General features: G+C 43.3%; 2 protein-coding genes and 1 long non-coding RNA gene across 3 annotated transcripts in view; all 3 read right to left on the reverse strand.

Annotated features, from left to right (window-relative positions):
* The window catches only part of ACIN1 (apoptotic chromatin condensation inducer 1), a 44,482-nt gene extending 42,715 nt beyond the window's left edge, over positions 1–1,767 (reverse strand). The window contains exon 1 of the mRNA XM_074531863.1: positions 1,495–1,767. Within this exon, the coding sequence (XP_074387964.1) occupies positions 1,495–1,632 (138 nt within the window). The 5' untranslated portion in view covers positions 1,633–1,767. The remainder of the gene's footprint in view (positions 1–1,494) is intronic.
* A 513-nt stretch (positions 1,768–2,280) lies between these two features.
* LOC141726793 (large neutral amino acids transporter small subunit 2-like) overlaps positions 2,281–12,515 on the reverse strand; it is a gene marked incomplete at its 5' end in the record, with an annotated part of 42,328 nt that continues 32,093 nt past the window's right edge. Inside the window, 3 exon segments of the mRNA XM_074531864.1 lie at positions 2,281–2,673; positions 6,370–6,550; positions 8,126–8,275. Of these exon segments, the coding sequence (XP_074387965.1) occupies positions 2,504–2,673; positions 6,370–6,550; positions 8,126–8,275 (501 nt within the window).
* Positions 8,287–12,470, reverse strand: LOC141726791 (uncharacterized). Its single transcript, XR_012577785.1, has 3 exons — positions 11,038–12,470; positions 8,894–10,874; positions 8,287–8,408 (listed from the first exon to the last, which is right to left on the reverse strand). It is a non-coding gene; the product is annotated as an uncharacterized LOC141726791 (long non-coding RNA).

Consider the following 12,515-nt stretch of genomic DNA (forward strand, 5'->3'; position numbering starts at 1 on the left):
AAAATCCGCAATTTCTACCCCAAAATCCCCTCCGATTTGTCCTAAAACTCATCAAAACCGCGACTTTTACCTCAAAATCCCCTCACAAAAACCTTAAAAGCGAAGCTTTAAACCCAAATCTCCTCACAAACTCCTCAAACCCGGAGATTTAAACCCAAATCGCTTCAGAACCGCAATTTCACCTCAAATTCCCTCACAAACTCCTCAAAACCGGAGATTTTAAACCCAAATCCCCCTCAGACTTTTTTGTAGAATTCACAAAACCCGTAACTTTACGTCAAACCCCCTCACAAACTCTTCAAAGCCGAGCTTTAAACCCAAATCCCCCTCAGACTTTTTTGTAGAATTCACAAAACCCGCAACTTTACCTCAAATCCCCTCAGACTTTCAGCAAACTCGTCAAAACCGGATTTTCACCCCAAATCCCCTCACAAACTCCTCAAAACCGGAGCTTTCAACCCAAATCCCCTCAGACTTTTGTAGAATTCACAAAACCCGCAACTTTACCTCAAACCCCCTCAAAGCCGGAGCTTTCAACCCAAATCCCCTCAGACTTTTTTGTAGAATTCACAAAACCCGCAACTTTACCTCAAACCCCTCAAAGCCGGAGCTTTCAACCCAAATCCCCTCAGACTTTTTGTAGAATTCACAAAACCCGCAACTTTACCTCAAACCCCCTCAAAGCCGGAGCTTTAAACCCAAATCCCCCTCAGACTTTTTGTAGAATTCACAAAACCCGCAACTTTACCTCAAACCCCCTCAAAGCCGGAGCTTTAAACCCAAATTCCCCTCAGATTTTTTTGCAGAATTCCAAAAACCCGCAACTTTACCTCAAACCCCCTCAAAGCCGGAGCTTTAAACCCAAATTCCCCTCAGACTTTTTTGTAGAATTCACAAAACCCGCAACTTTACCTCAAACCCCCTCAAAGCCGGAGCTTTAAACCCAAATCCCCCTCAGACTTTTTGTAGAATTCACAAAACCCGCAACTTTACCTCAAACCCCCCTCACAAACTCCTCAGAGCCGGAGCTTTAAACCCAAATCCCCCTCAGAATTTTTGTAGAATTCACAAAACCCGCAACTTTACCTCAAACCCCCCTCACAAACTCCCCCAAAACCCTCCCTTTAAACCCAAACCCCCTCAGCCTCTCCGCGGACCACCCAAACTCTGCAAAAAAACCCCAAACCCCCACAAAACCCCAACTTTTACCCCCAAACCCACCTAAAAAAACCTCTCCGCTCCCACCGACCCAAAATCTCCTTTTTTCACCCCAAACCGCCCTCACCCTCATGAAGGGGGGGGGGGGGGTCTCCTCCTTCCCGCCTTTTTCCCCCCCTCACGCGTTGGCGGGAAAACCCTGAGGGGGGGAAACCTTCCCCCCCCCCTTCACTCCCCGCTTCCCGCGCATGCGCCGCCATTTTCCCGCCCCCCCTCTTTCCCCTCACGGCGGCCTCTCCTTCGGCGCCGCCGCCATTTCTGGCGCTTCCCCCTCACCCCTCGCAGCCGCTTGATCAGGGCGCTCTTCTGGCCGCTCTTGGCGAGCCCTCGCTGCTCCAGGGCCGCTTTGAGGTCGGCGACGCGCAGCAGATGGAGCGGCCGCCCGTCCAGAGTCACCTCCTCCCCGTCCGCCATCTTGGTGTGGCGCCGCTTGCGCTGCGCCTTCGGACGCTTCCGGACGGCGGCTTCGGCAACTTCCGCACGGCGCTTCGGCTCTTTCCGTAACCTTCCGTGGCTTTCCGTAGCTCTTCGGGTGTTTCCGGATTTTGCCGTGTGTTCCCGGCGGCTCTTCGGGTGTTTCCGGTGCTCTTCGGGTATTTCCGGTTGTTCCCGTGGCTCTTCGGGTGTTTCCGGTGTCGGGGAGGTTCGGAGGAGTTCGGGAATTTCCGGAGAAATTCGGGATTTTTTTTTTTTTTTTCCCCCGATTCGAGTTCGGAAATTTCCGTGTGAAACTTCGGCGGTTTCCGTGAAGAGTTCGGGGGTTTCCGGAAAAAATCGCGAAAAACTAAAAAAAATTTGGGACTATTTGTAGAATTCGTGATTTTTTCCTTTAAAAGTCGGAAACTGTCGGGAATTTCCGAAACGACTCCAAAAAATTTCCGGAAAAACAAAAAAATAAAAATCGAGGATTTTTTTTTTTTTTTTTTTTTTGGTCCAAGTTCGGGATCAAAAAAAAAAAAAAAAAAAAAAAAATTCGAAAAACGACGGAAAATTTTCGGTGGAAAAAATCCTGAAATTTCAATTAAAAGATAATAATAATAAATAAAAAAACACACACAACGATTTTTTTTTTTTTTGCCAAAGGTGTTTTTTTTTATTCGCAAGCCGCGCCCGCCGCGAGGCCACGCCCCCTTTTATTAAAAGCAGGAGGGAAAAGGGGCGGAGCCGGCTCTGCCCATGACGTCATTGAGATCAGGGGGGTGAGGCCACGCCCCCTTTTAAGGCACTATTAAGGGAGGGGCGGTCCCACCGGGCTCAGGGGTGGGGCCAAGAAAAGGGGCGGGGCTTAAGAGAAAGGGGCGTGGCTTAGGAGGGGGGCGGGGCGGGTCAGGGGGGTCAGGGGATCCTCGCAGGGGGGGGAGGGGGGCTTGAGGGGGGAGGGGGCGGGGCCATCTTCGGCCACGCCCCCCGGGTAAACGACCAATAGGAGGCGCTGCCCGAACCGCGTCACGCGCGCTGGGAGAGGAGAAAACAAAAACAACAAAATAAATAAATAAATAAAATAAAATAAAATAAAGAACGAATAAATAACAAAATAAAAAAAAATAAATTAAAAGAAAAAAAATTTTGAGTGAGATTTGAGTTAAAAAAAAAAAAATCAGAAATTTTTGTTAAATCCGACCCCCAAAATCCCTTAAAAATCCCCCAAAAATCCCGCCAAAATTAATTAATTAAATATTCCCAAAAAAACCGACCCGAATTCCCATAAAATCCGCCCAAAAATATCAAATTTTTCGAAATTCATCCGATTTTTCCCAAATTTCCTCCCAATTTTGGTTTTGGATTTTTTTGGGGTTTTTAGAGGAAAAAAAATTGGGATTTTTTGGGGGAAAAATACGAAAAACCCCAAAAATTTTTTCTCCAAAAAAAAAATCTGAGTTTTTTTCTCCAAAAAAAAAAAATCCCAATTTTTTTTTCCCAAAATCCCCCCAAAAATCCCAATTTTTCCCCCAAAATCCCCCAAAAAATCCCAATTTTTCCCCCAAAATCCCCCCCAAAAAAATCCCAATTTTTCCCCCAAAATCCCCCAAAAATCCCAATTTTTCCCCCAAAAATCCCATTTTTTTCCCCAAAATCCCCCCCAAAAATCCCAATTTTTCCCCCAAAATCCCCCAAAAAATCCAATTTTTCCCCAAAAATCCCCCTAAAAATCCCAATTGTTCCCCCCAAAATCCCAAATTTTCCCCCAAATCCCCCCCAAAAAATCCCAATTTTTTCCCCCAAAATCCCCCCAAAAATCCCATTTTTTTTCCCAAAATCCCCCCCAAAAAATCCCAATTTTTTCCCCCAAAATCCCCCCCAAAATCCCAATTTTTCCCCCCAAATCCCCCCAAAAATCCCAATTTTTCCCCCAAAAATCCCCCCCAAAAATCCCAATTGTTCCTCCAAAAACCCCAATTTTTCCCCTAAACCCCAAACTATCACCCCAAAATGCCCTGAAATCCCCCCAAAATCCCATTCAAACCCCCAAATCCCAATAAAACCCCCAAAATTCCCATTCAAACCCCCCAAAATCTCATTCACACCTCCAAAATCTCCCCAAATTCCCTCAAATCCCCCCCAAAACCTCCCCAAAATCCAAAAAAATCGCCCCAAAACCCCCAAAAATCCCAATCAAACCCCCAAAATCCCAATAAAATCCCCCAAAATGCAACAAATCACCCCAAAACCCCCCAAATCCCCCCAAAATCCCATTTAAACTCCCCAAAATCCCAATAAATGCCCCCAAAACCCCAATCAAACCTCATACAAACCTCCCAAAATCCAATAAAATCCCCCAAACCCCAAAATATCACCCCAAAACCCCCTCAAAACCCCCCAGATCCCCTTCAGACCCCCCAAAATCCCCTCAAACCTCCTCTAATGCCATTCAAACCCCCCAAAATCCCAAAAAAATCCCAATCAAACCTCCCAAAATCCCCCTCAAACCTCCCCAAAACTCCAAAATATCTCCCCCAAAACCCCTTCAAATCCCAATAAAATCCCATTTAAAACCCCAAAACCCATCCAAAGCCCCCCAAACCATCCCGAAACCTCCCCAAAACTCCCTAAAAACCTCCCCAAAATCTCATTTAAACCTCCCCAAACCCCCTTTAGACCCCCCAAAATCCCCTCAAATTCCCCTTTAACCCCCCCAAATCCCACTCAAACCCCATTGAAATCCCCCCAAAATCCCAATAAAAACCCCCCAAACCCCAAAATATCACCCCAAAACCCCCCAAAATCCCAATAAATCCCCCAAAATCCCCCTCAAACCCCATTCAAACACCCCAAATCCCAATAAACCCTCCCAAACCCCCTTTAGACCCCCAAATCCCATTGAAACCCCATTCAAGCCCCCCAAAACCCATTCAAATCCCCCAAAATCCCACCCAAACCCCATTTAAACACCCCCAAAACCCCCTCAAATCTCCCCAAAATCCCAATAAATCCCCTCCAAACTCCAAACTATCACCCCAAAACCCCCTCAAAATCTCCTTTAAACCCCCCAAAATCCCATTCAAATCCCCCAAATCCCTTCAGACCCCCAAAATCCCATTTAGATCCCTCAAAACCCCTCCAACCTCCCCAAAATCCCCCCAAAACCCCATTGAAACCCCCCAAAAACCCCCTCAAGATCCCCAAATCCCATTGAAACCCCATTCAGACCCCCCCAAAACCCCTCAAACCTCCCCAAACCCCAAATTATCACCCAAAACCCCTCAAATCCCAATCAAACCCCCCAAAACCCACTCAAACCTCCCCAAACTCAAAACCATCACCCCAAAACCTCCCCAAACTCCAAAATATCATCCGAAAACCCCCCCAAAATCCCAATAAAATCCCCCCAAAATCCCATTCAAACCTCCGAAAACTCCAAACTATCACCCCAAAACCCCCTCAAATCCCATTCAAACCCCCAAAAACCTCCCAAACTCCAAACCATCACCCCAAAACCCCTCAAATACCCCAAACCCCATTTAGACCTCCCAAAACCCCCTCAAATCCCCCTTTAACCCCCCCAAATCCCATTCAAACCCCTTCAAGTCCCAATCAAACCCTATTCAATCTCCCCAAAATCCCATTTAAACCCCCCAAAATCCCAATAAATCCCCCAAAACCCCAAAATATCACCCCAAACCCCCCAAAATCCCATTTACCCCTCACCCATGGCCCGTTGGATCCCGGGGGGCCGCCGTGGCCCCTGCCCAGGCACAGCAGGGACACGGGGGCGCCCAAACCCCATTCAAACCCCCCAAAATCCCAAAATATCACCCCAAAACCTCATTCAAACCCCCTCAAACCTCCTAAAAACCTCCCCAAACCCCAAAATATCACCCCAAAATCCCATTCAAACCCCCCCAAACCCCGCAAAATCCCATACAAACCTCCCCAAACCCCATTCAAATACCCCCAAACCCCATATAGACCCCCCAAAACCCCCATTCAAACCCCCCAAAATCCCATTCAAACCCCCTGAAACCCCCTCAAATCCCAATCAAACCCCATTCAAACCCCCAAAAACCCATTCAAACCCCTCCAAACCCCAAACTATCACCCCAAAAGCCCCAAAAATCCCATTTAAACCCCCCCAATACCCCCTCAAACCTCATTCAAACCCCCAAATCCCCTCAAACCCCATTCAAACACCCCAAATCCCAATCAAACCTCCCCAAACCCCAATAAACCCTCCCCAAACCCCTTTAGACCCCCCAAATCCCATTGAAACCCCATTCAGACCCCCCCAAAACCCATTCAAAACCCCAATAGAACCTCTCTAAAACCCCATTTAAACCCCCCAAAATCCCATTTACTCCTCACCCATGGCTCTCTGGATGCCTGGGGGCCTTCGTGGCCCCCTGCCCAGGCACAGCAGGTACACGGGGGCCCCCAAAACCCCAATAAATCCCCCAAAATCCCATTCAAACTCCCAAAACCCCAATAAATCCCCCCAAAATCTCCTCAAACCCCAATAAAACCCCCCAAAATCCCCTCAAATCCCAATCAAACCCCCCCAAACCCCACTCAAACCTTTCCAAAACCCCCCAAAATCCCAATCAAACCCCAATCAAACCCCCCCAAACCCCATTCAAACCCCTCAAATCCCAATCAAACCCCCCCAAACCCCATTCAAACCTTTCCAAAACCCCCCAAATCCCATTTAATCCTCACCCATGACCCTGTGGATCCCGGGGGGCCTTCGTGGCCCCCTCCCCAGGCACAGCAGGTACACGGGAGCCCCCGTGGCCATCACGGGCCAGGCCGACCCCGCACACGAGGGGCTCCGAGAGCACGAGAACACGAGCAGGGCCCCCCAGAACAGCAGGTACGCGGCCGGGAACGCCACGTGCACCTGGGAACACAAATTTGGGGGATTTGGGGCGATTTTGGGGGGTTTGAGGGGGTTTTGGGGGGTTTGGGGGGGAATTGGGAGGGTTTTGGGGTGATTTGAGGGGGTTTTGGGGGGATATTTCAGAGTTTGGGGAGGTTTAAGGGGGATGTTTGGGGTCCTTGAGGGGTTTTGGGTCAGTTTGAGAGGTTTTGGGGGGCTTTGAGGGGATTTTGGGTTGTTTGAGGGGGTTTTGGGGCGTGGGAATGGTTTAGGGGGCGTTTGCAGCACGTTTTCTTATGAATGGGGGGCGTGGGAAACCTCTGGGAGCGGCCATTGCAGCGATTTTTATGAATGGGGGGCGTGGGAATTCACTAAGGGACCCTGGGAGCGTGAGTTTTTATGAATGGGGTGCGTGGGAATTCTGCAGGCGCATTTGTAGTAATCAATTTTATGAATGGAAAGCGTGGGAATTTGGCAGGAGCGGCCATAGCAGTGATTTTTATGAATGGGAGGCGTGGGAATTCCGTTAAGGGCATTTGTAGTAATCAATTTTTATGAATGGGGAGCGTGGGAATTCTGTAATGGCACTTGTAACAATCCATTTTATGAATGGGGACCGTGGGAATTCCGAAGGGGGCGTTCCCTGCCATAATTTTTATCAATGGGGGCACAGGAATTAATTAGGGAGTGTTTACAGTGATTGTTTAAATGAATGGAGAGCGTGGGAATCCACTAGGGGACGCTCAACGTGAGGTATTTTATGAATAGAGAGCGTGGGAATCACGTAGGGGGCGTGGCTACAACCCAAGGTGGGCGTGGTTTCACCATTGCATTTCACACGTGAGGTGGGCGTGGCTAAATGGCGTGGTTAACCAGCCAATGAGGCGTGGCGTGCACAAAGTGGGCGTGGTTTCATCATTACAGGTCTATTTCACGCACGCAGTGGGCGTGGCTAAATGACACAATGGGCGTGGCTAACAGCGAATGAGGGATGCACAAAGTGGGCGTGGTTTAACCATAAAAGGGGCGGCATTTGAGACATAAAGTGGGCGTGGCTAAATGACAAAATGGGAGTGGTTAAAGAGCAAAGTGGGCGTGGTTTACCCATGAAAGGGGCGGCATTTAAACCACAAAGTGGGCGTGGCTTAACCATAAAAGGGATGGTGTTCGAGGCATAAAGTGGGCGTGGCTAAATAGCAAAATGGGCGTGGTTAAAGCGCAAAGTGGGCGTGGCTTACCAACAAAAGGGGCGGCATTTAAAACACAAAGTGGGCGTGGTTTAACCATAAAAGAAATGGTGTTCGAGGCATAAAGTGGGCGTGGCTAAATAACAAAATGGGCGTGGCTAAAGAGCAAAGTGGGCGTGGTTTAACCACAAAAGGGGCGGCGTTTAAACCGCAAAGTGGGCGTGGTTTTAGGGACAAAGTAGGTGTGGCTAAAGCGCAAAGGGGGCGTGGTTTGGCGACCAAAGTGGGCGTGGTTTCCTGGTTCGACACCTCCTATCCCACACACAAACCAAGCGTGGCTTAACTACAAAGTGGGCGTGGCTTGGGGACAAAGTGGGTGTGGTCTAGGGACAAAGTGGGCGTGGCCTACCTTGATGGGGCGGGGCAATCGGGGCTCCCTCCAGCGCAGCAGCAGCAGCCCGGCCACGGTGACGCCGTACCAGAGGTAATTAACGAACCCCACGTAATTAATGAGCGTGTAGATGTCGCCCGTCACCAACATCAGAAGGGTGGAGACGCACTGGGAAAGGGGGCGGGGCTTGCGTCAGGCCACGCCCACCCCGGACACGCCCACCCCAAAAAATTCGGAGAAAATTTGAGGTTTTAGAACCGAAATTTGCGAATTTTCCACCCCAATTTTAACCCATTTTTTACTAATTTTTACCCATTTTTCACCATTTTTTACCGTTTCTGACCCCATTTTTAACCCCTTTTTTAACCAATTTTTAATTAATTTTAAGCCATTTTTCATCAATTTTTCATCATTTTTCCACCCCAATTTAACCCACTTTTTATCCATTTTTCACCCCATTTTTAACCCTTTCCTAACCCATTTTTAACCCTTTTTTTGCCCATATTTAACCCTTTTTTCACCAATTTTTAACCATTTTTTTGCCAATTTTTTACCTATTTTAACCCATTTTTCATCATTTTTCCACCCCAATTTTAACCCACTTTTTTACCCATTTTTCACCCATTTTTAACCCTTTCCTAACCCATTTTTAACCCTCTTTTTGCCCATATTTAACTCATTTTCCACCAATTTTTAACCCATTTTTTTGCTAATTTTTTACCTATTTTAACCCATTTTTCATCCATTTTCCACCCCAATTTAACCCACTTTTTATCCATTTTTCACCCCATTTTTAACCCCTTTTTCACCCATTTTTTACCCTTTCAGACCCCATTTTTAACCCTCTTTTAGCCCATATTTAACTCATTTTTCACCAATTTTTAACCCAATTTATTACCAATTTTAACCCATTTTTCATCAATTTTTCATCATTTTTCCACCCCAATTTTAACCCACTTTTTATCCATTTTTCACCCCATTTTCAACCCATTTTTCACCCCATTTTTAACCCTTTCCTAACCCATTTTTAACCCTTTTTTTGCCCATATTTAACTCATTTTTCACCAATTTTTAACCCAGTTTTTTGCCAATTTTTTACCTATTTTAACCCCTTTTCCACCCCAATTTTAACCCACCTTTTATCCATTTTTTACCGATTTTTCACCCCTTTTTCACCCATTTTTAACCCTTTCAGACCCCATTTTTAACCTTCTTTTTGCCCATATTTAACTCATTTTTCACCAATTTTTAACCCATTTTGCCCCAATTTTTAACCCATTTTTCACCAAATTTTACCCATTTTTCATCCATTTTCCACCCCAATTTTAACCCATTTTTTATCCATTTTTAACCCTTTTTCACCCATTTTTAACCCTTTCCTAACCCATTTTTAACCCTTTTTTTGCCCATTTTTAACTCATTTTTCACTGAATTTAACCCATTTTTTTCCCAATTTTCCAGCCATTTTTAACCCTTTTTTTTGCCATTTTCCACTACATTTTTAACCCTTTCCTACCCTCATTTTAACCCTTTCCTAACCCATTTCCCACCAATTTCTAACCCATTTTTCACCAATTTTTAACCCATTTTTTTGCCAATTTTTTACCTGTTTTAACCCATTTTTCATCCATTTTCCACCCCAATTTTAACCCACTTTTTATCCATTTTTCACCCATTTTTTGCCTTTTCAGACCCCATTTTTAACTCTTTTTTAACCTTTTCCTAACCCATTTTTAACTCTCTTTTAGCCCATATTTAACTCATTTTTCACCAATTTTTTACCCATTTTTTGGCAATTTTTTACCTATTTTATCCCATTTTTCATCCATTTTTCCACCCCAATTTTAACCCATTTTTTATCCATTTTTCACCCGATTTTCAACCCATTTTTCACCCATTTTTAACCCTTTCCTAACCCATTTTTAACCCTTTCCTAACCCATTTTTAACCCTCTTTTTGCCCATATTTAACTCATTTTTCACCAATTTTTAACCCATTTTGCCCCAATTCTTAACCCATTTTTCACCGAATTTTACCCATTTTTTTGCCAATTTTCCAGCCACTTTTAACCCTTTTTTAGCCATTTTCCACCCCAATTTTAACCCTTTCCTACCCTCATTTTAACCCTTTGTTAACCCATTTCCACCAATTTTTAACCCTTTTTTTATCAGATTTCACCCATTTTTTTACCAATTTTTTACCTATTTTAACCCCTTTTCCACCCCAATTTTAACCCATTTTTTTATCCATTTTTTAACCCCTTTTTCACCCATTTTTTACCGTTTCAGACCCCATTTTTAACCCTTTTTTTGCCCATATTTACCTCATTTTTCCCCAATTTTTAACCCATTTTTCACCGAATTTCACCCATTTTTTTCCCAATTTTTCAGCCACTTTTAACCCTTTTTTCGCCATTTTCCACTACGTTTTTAACCCTTTCCTACCCTAACTTTAACCCTTTGTTAACCCATTTTTCACCAATTTTTAACCCATTTTTCATCAATTTTTAACCTATTTTAACCCATTTTTCATCCGTTTCTCACCCCAATTTTAACCCATTTTTTATCCATTTTTTAACCCCTTTTTTACCCTTTCAGACCCCATTTTTAACCCTTTCCTAAAGCAATTTCCAGCTATTTTTAAACCCATTTTTTACCAGATTTTCACCCAATTTTTTGCCAATTTTTACCTATTTTAACCCATTTTCCACCCCAATTTTAACCCATTTTTCACCCATTTTTAACCCTTTCCTAACCCATTTTTAACCCTCTTTTTGCCCATATTTAACTCATTTTTCACCAATTTTTAGCCCTTTTTTAACCAATTTTTAATTAATTTTAACCCATTTTTCATCATTTTCCACCCCAATTTTAACCCACTTTTTATCCATTTTTCACCCCATTTTTAACCCTTCCTAACCCATTTTTAACCCTTTTTTGCCCACATTTAACTCATTTTCCACCAATTTTTAACCCATTTTTAATCAGATTTTCACCAATTTTTTTGCTAATTTTTTACCTATTCTAACCCATTTTCCACCCCAATTTTAACCCATTTTTTGTCCATTTTTTACCCCTTTTTCACCCATTTTTTACCGTTTCTGACCCCATTTTTACCCCTTTTTTAACCAATTTTTAATTAATTTTAAGCCATTTTTCATCAATTTTCATCATTTTTCCACCCCAATTTTAACCCACTTTTTATCCATTTTTCACCCCATTTTTAACCCTTTCCTAACCCATTTTTAACCCTTTTTTTGCCCATATTTCACTCATTTTCCACCAATTTTTAACCCATTTTTCACCAATTTTAACCCCACTTTTTTGCCAATTTTTTACCTATTTTAACCCATTTTTCATCCATTTTCCACCCCAATTTTAACCCACTTTTTACCCATTTTTAACCCTTTTCTAACTCATTTTTAACCCTTTTTTTGCCCATATTTAACTCATTTTTCACCAATTTTTAACCATTTTGCCCCAATTTTTAACCCATTTTTCACCGAATTTCACCATTTTTTTCCCAATTTTTCAGCCATTTTTAACCCTTTTTTAGCCATTTTTCACTACATTTTTAGCCCTTTCCTAAAGCAATTTCCAGCTATTTTTAACCCATTTTTTACCAGATTTTCACTCATTTTTCACCAATTTTTACCCCATTTTTTTGCCAATTTTTACCTATTTTAACCCATTTTCCACCCCAATTTTAACCCATTTTTACCCATTTTTTAACCCTTTTTCACCATTTTTTACCCTTTCTGACCCCATTTTTAACCCTTTTTTTAACCAATTTTTAATTAATTTTAACCCATTTTTCATCATTTTTCCACCCCAATTTTAACCCACTTTTTTACCCATTTTTCACCCCATTTTTAACCCTTTCCTAACCCATTTTTAACCCTTTTTTGCCCACATTTAACTCATTTTCCACCAATTTTTACCCATTTTTTATCAGATTTTTCACCCATTTTTTTGCCAATTTTTACCTATTTTAACCCATTTTTCATCCATTTTTCACCCCAATTTTAACCCACTTTTTACCCATTTTTAACCCTTTCCTAACCCATTTTTAACCCTCTTTTTGCCCATATTTACCTCATTTACCACCAATTTTTAACCCATTTTTTTGCCAATTTTTTACCTATTTTAACCCATTTTCATCCATTTTCCACCCCAATTTTAACCCATTTTTTATCCATTTTTTAACCCTTTTTCACCCATTTTTTACCCTTTCAGACCCCATTTTTAACCCTTTTTTTGCCCATATTTACCTCATTTTTCACCAATTTTTAACCCATTTTTTTCCCAATTTTTCAGCCACTTTTAACCCTTTTTTAGCCATTTTCCACCCCAATTTTAACCCATTTTTTCACTCCTTTTTAACCCTTTCCTACCCCATTTTTAACCCT

The sequence above is a fragment of the Zonotrichia albicollis genome, chromosome 40 (genome assembly GCF_047830755.1).
Source record: "Zonotrichia albicollis isolate bZonAlb1 chromosome 40, bZonAlb1.hap1, whole genome shotgun sequence".
In the NCBI taxonomy this organism is placed as follows: Eukaryota; Metazoa; Chordata; class Aves; order Passeriformes; family Passerellidae; genus Zonotrichia; species Zonotrichia albicollis.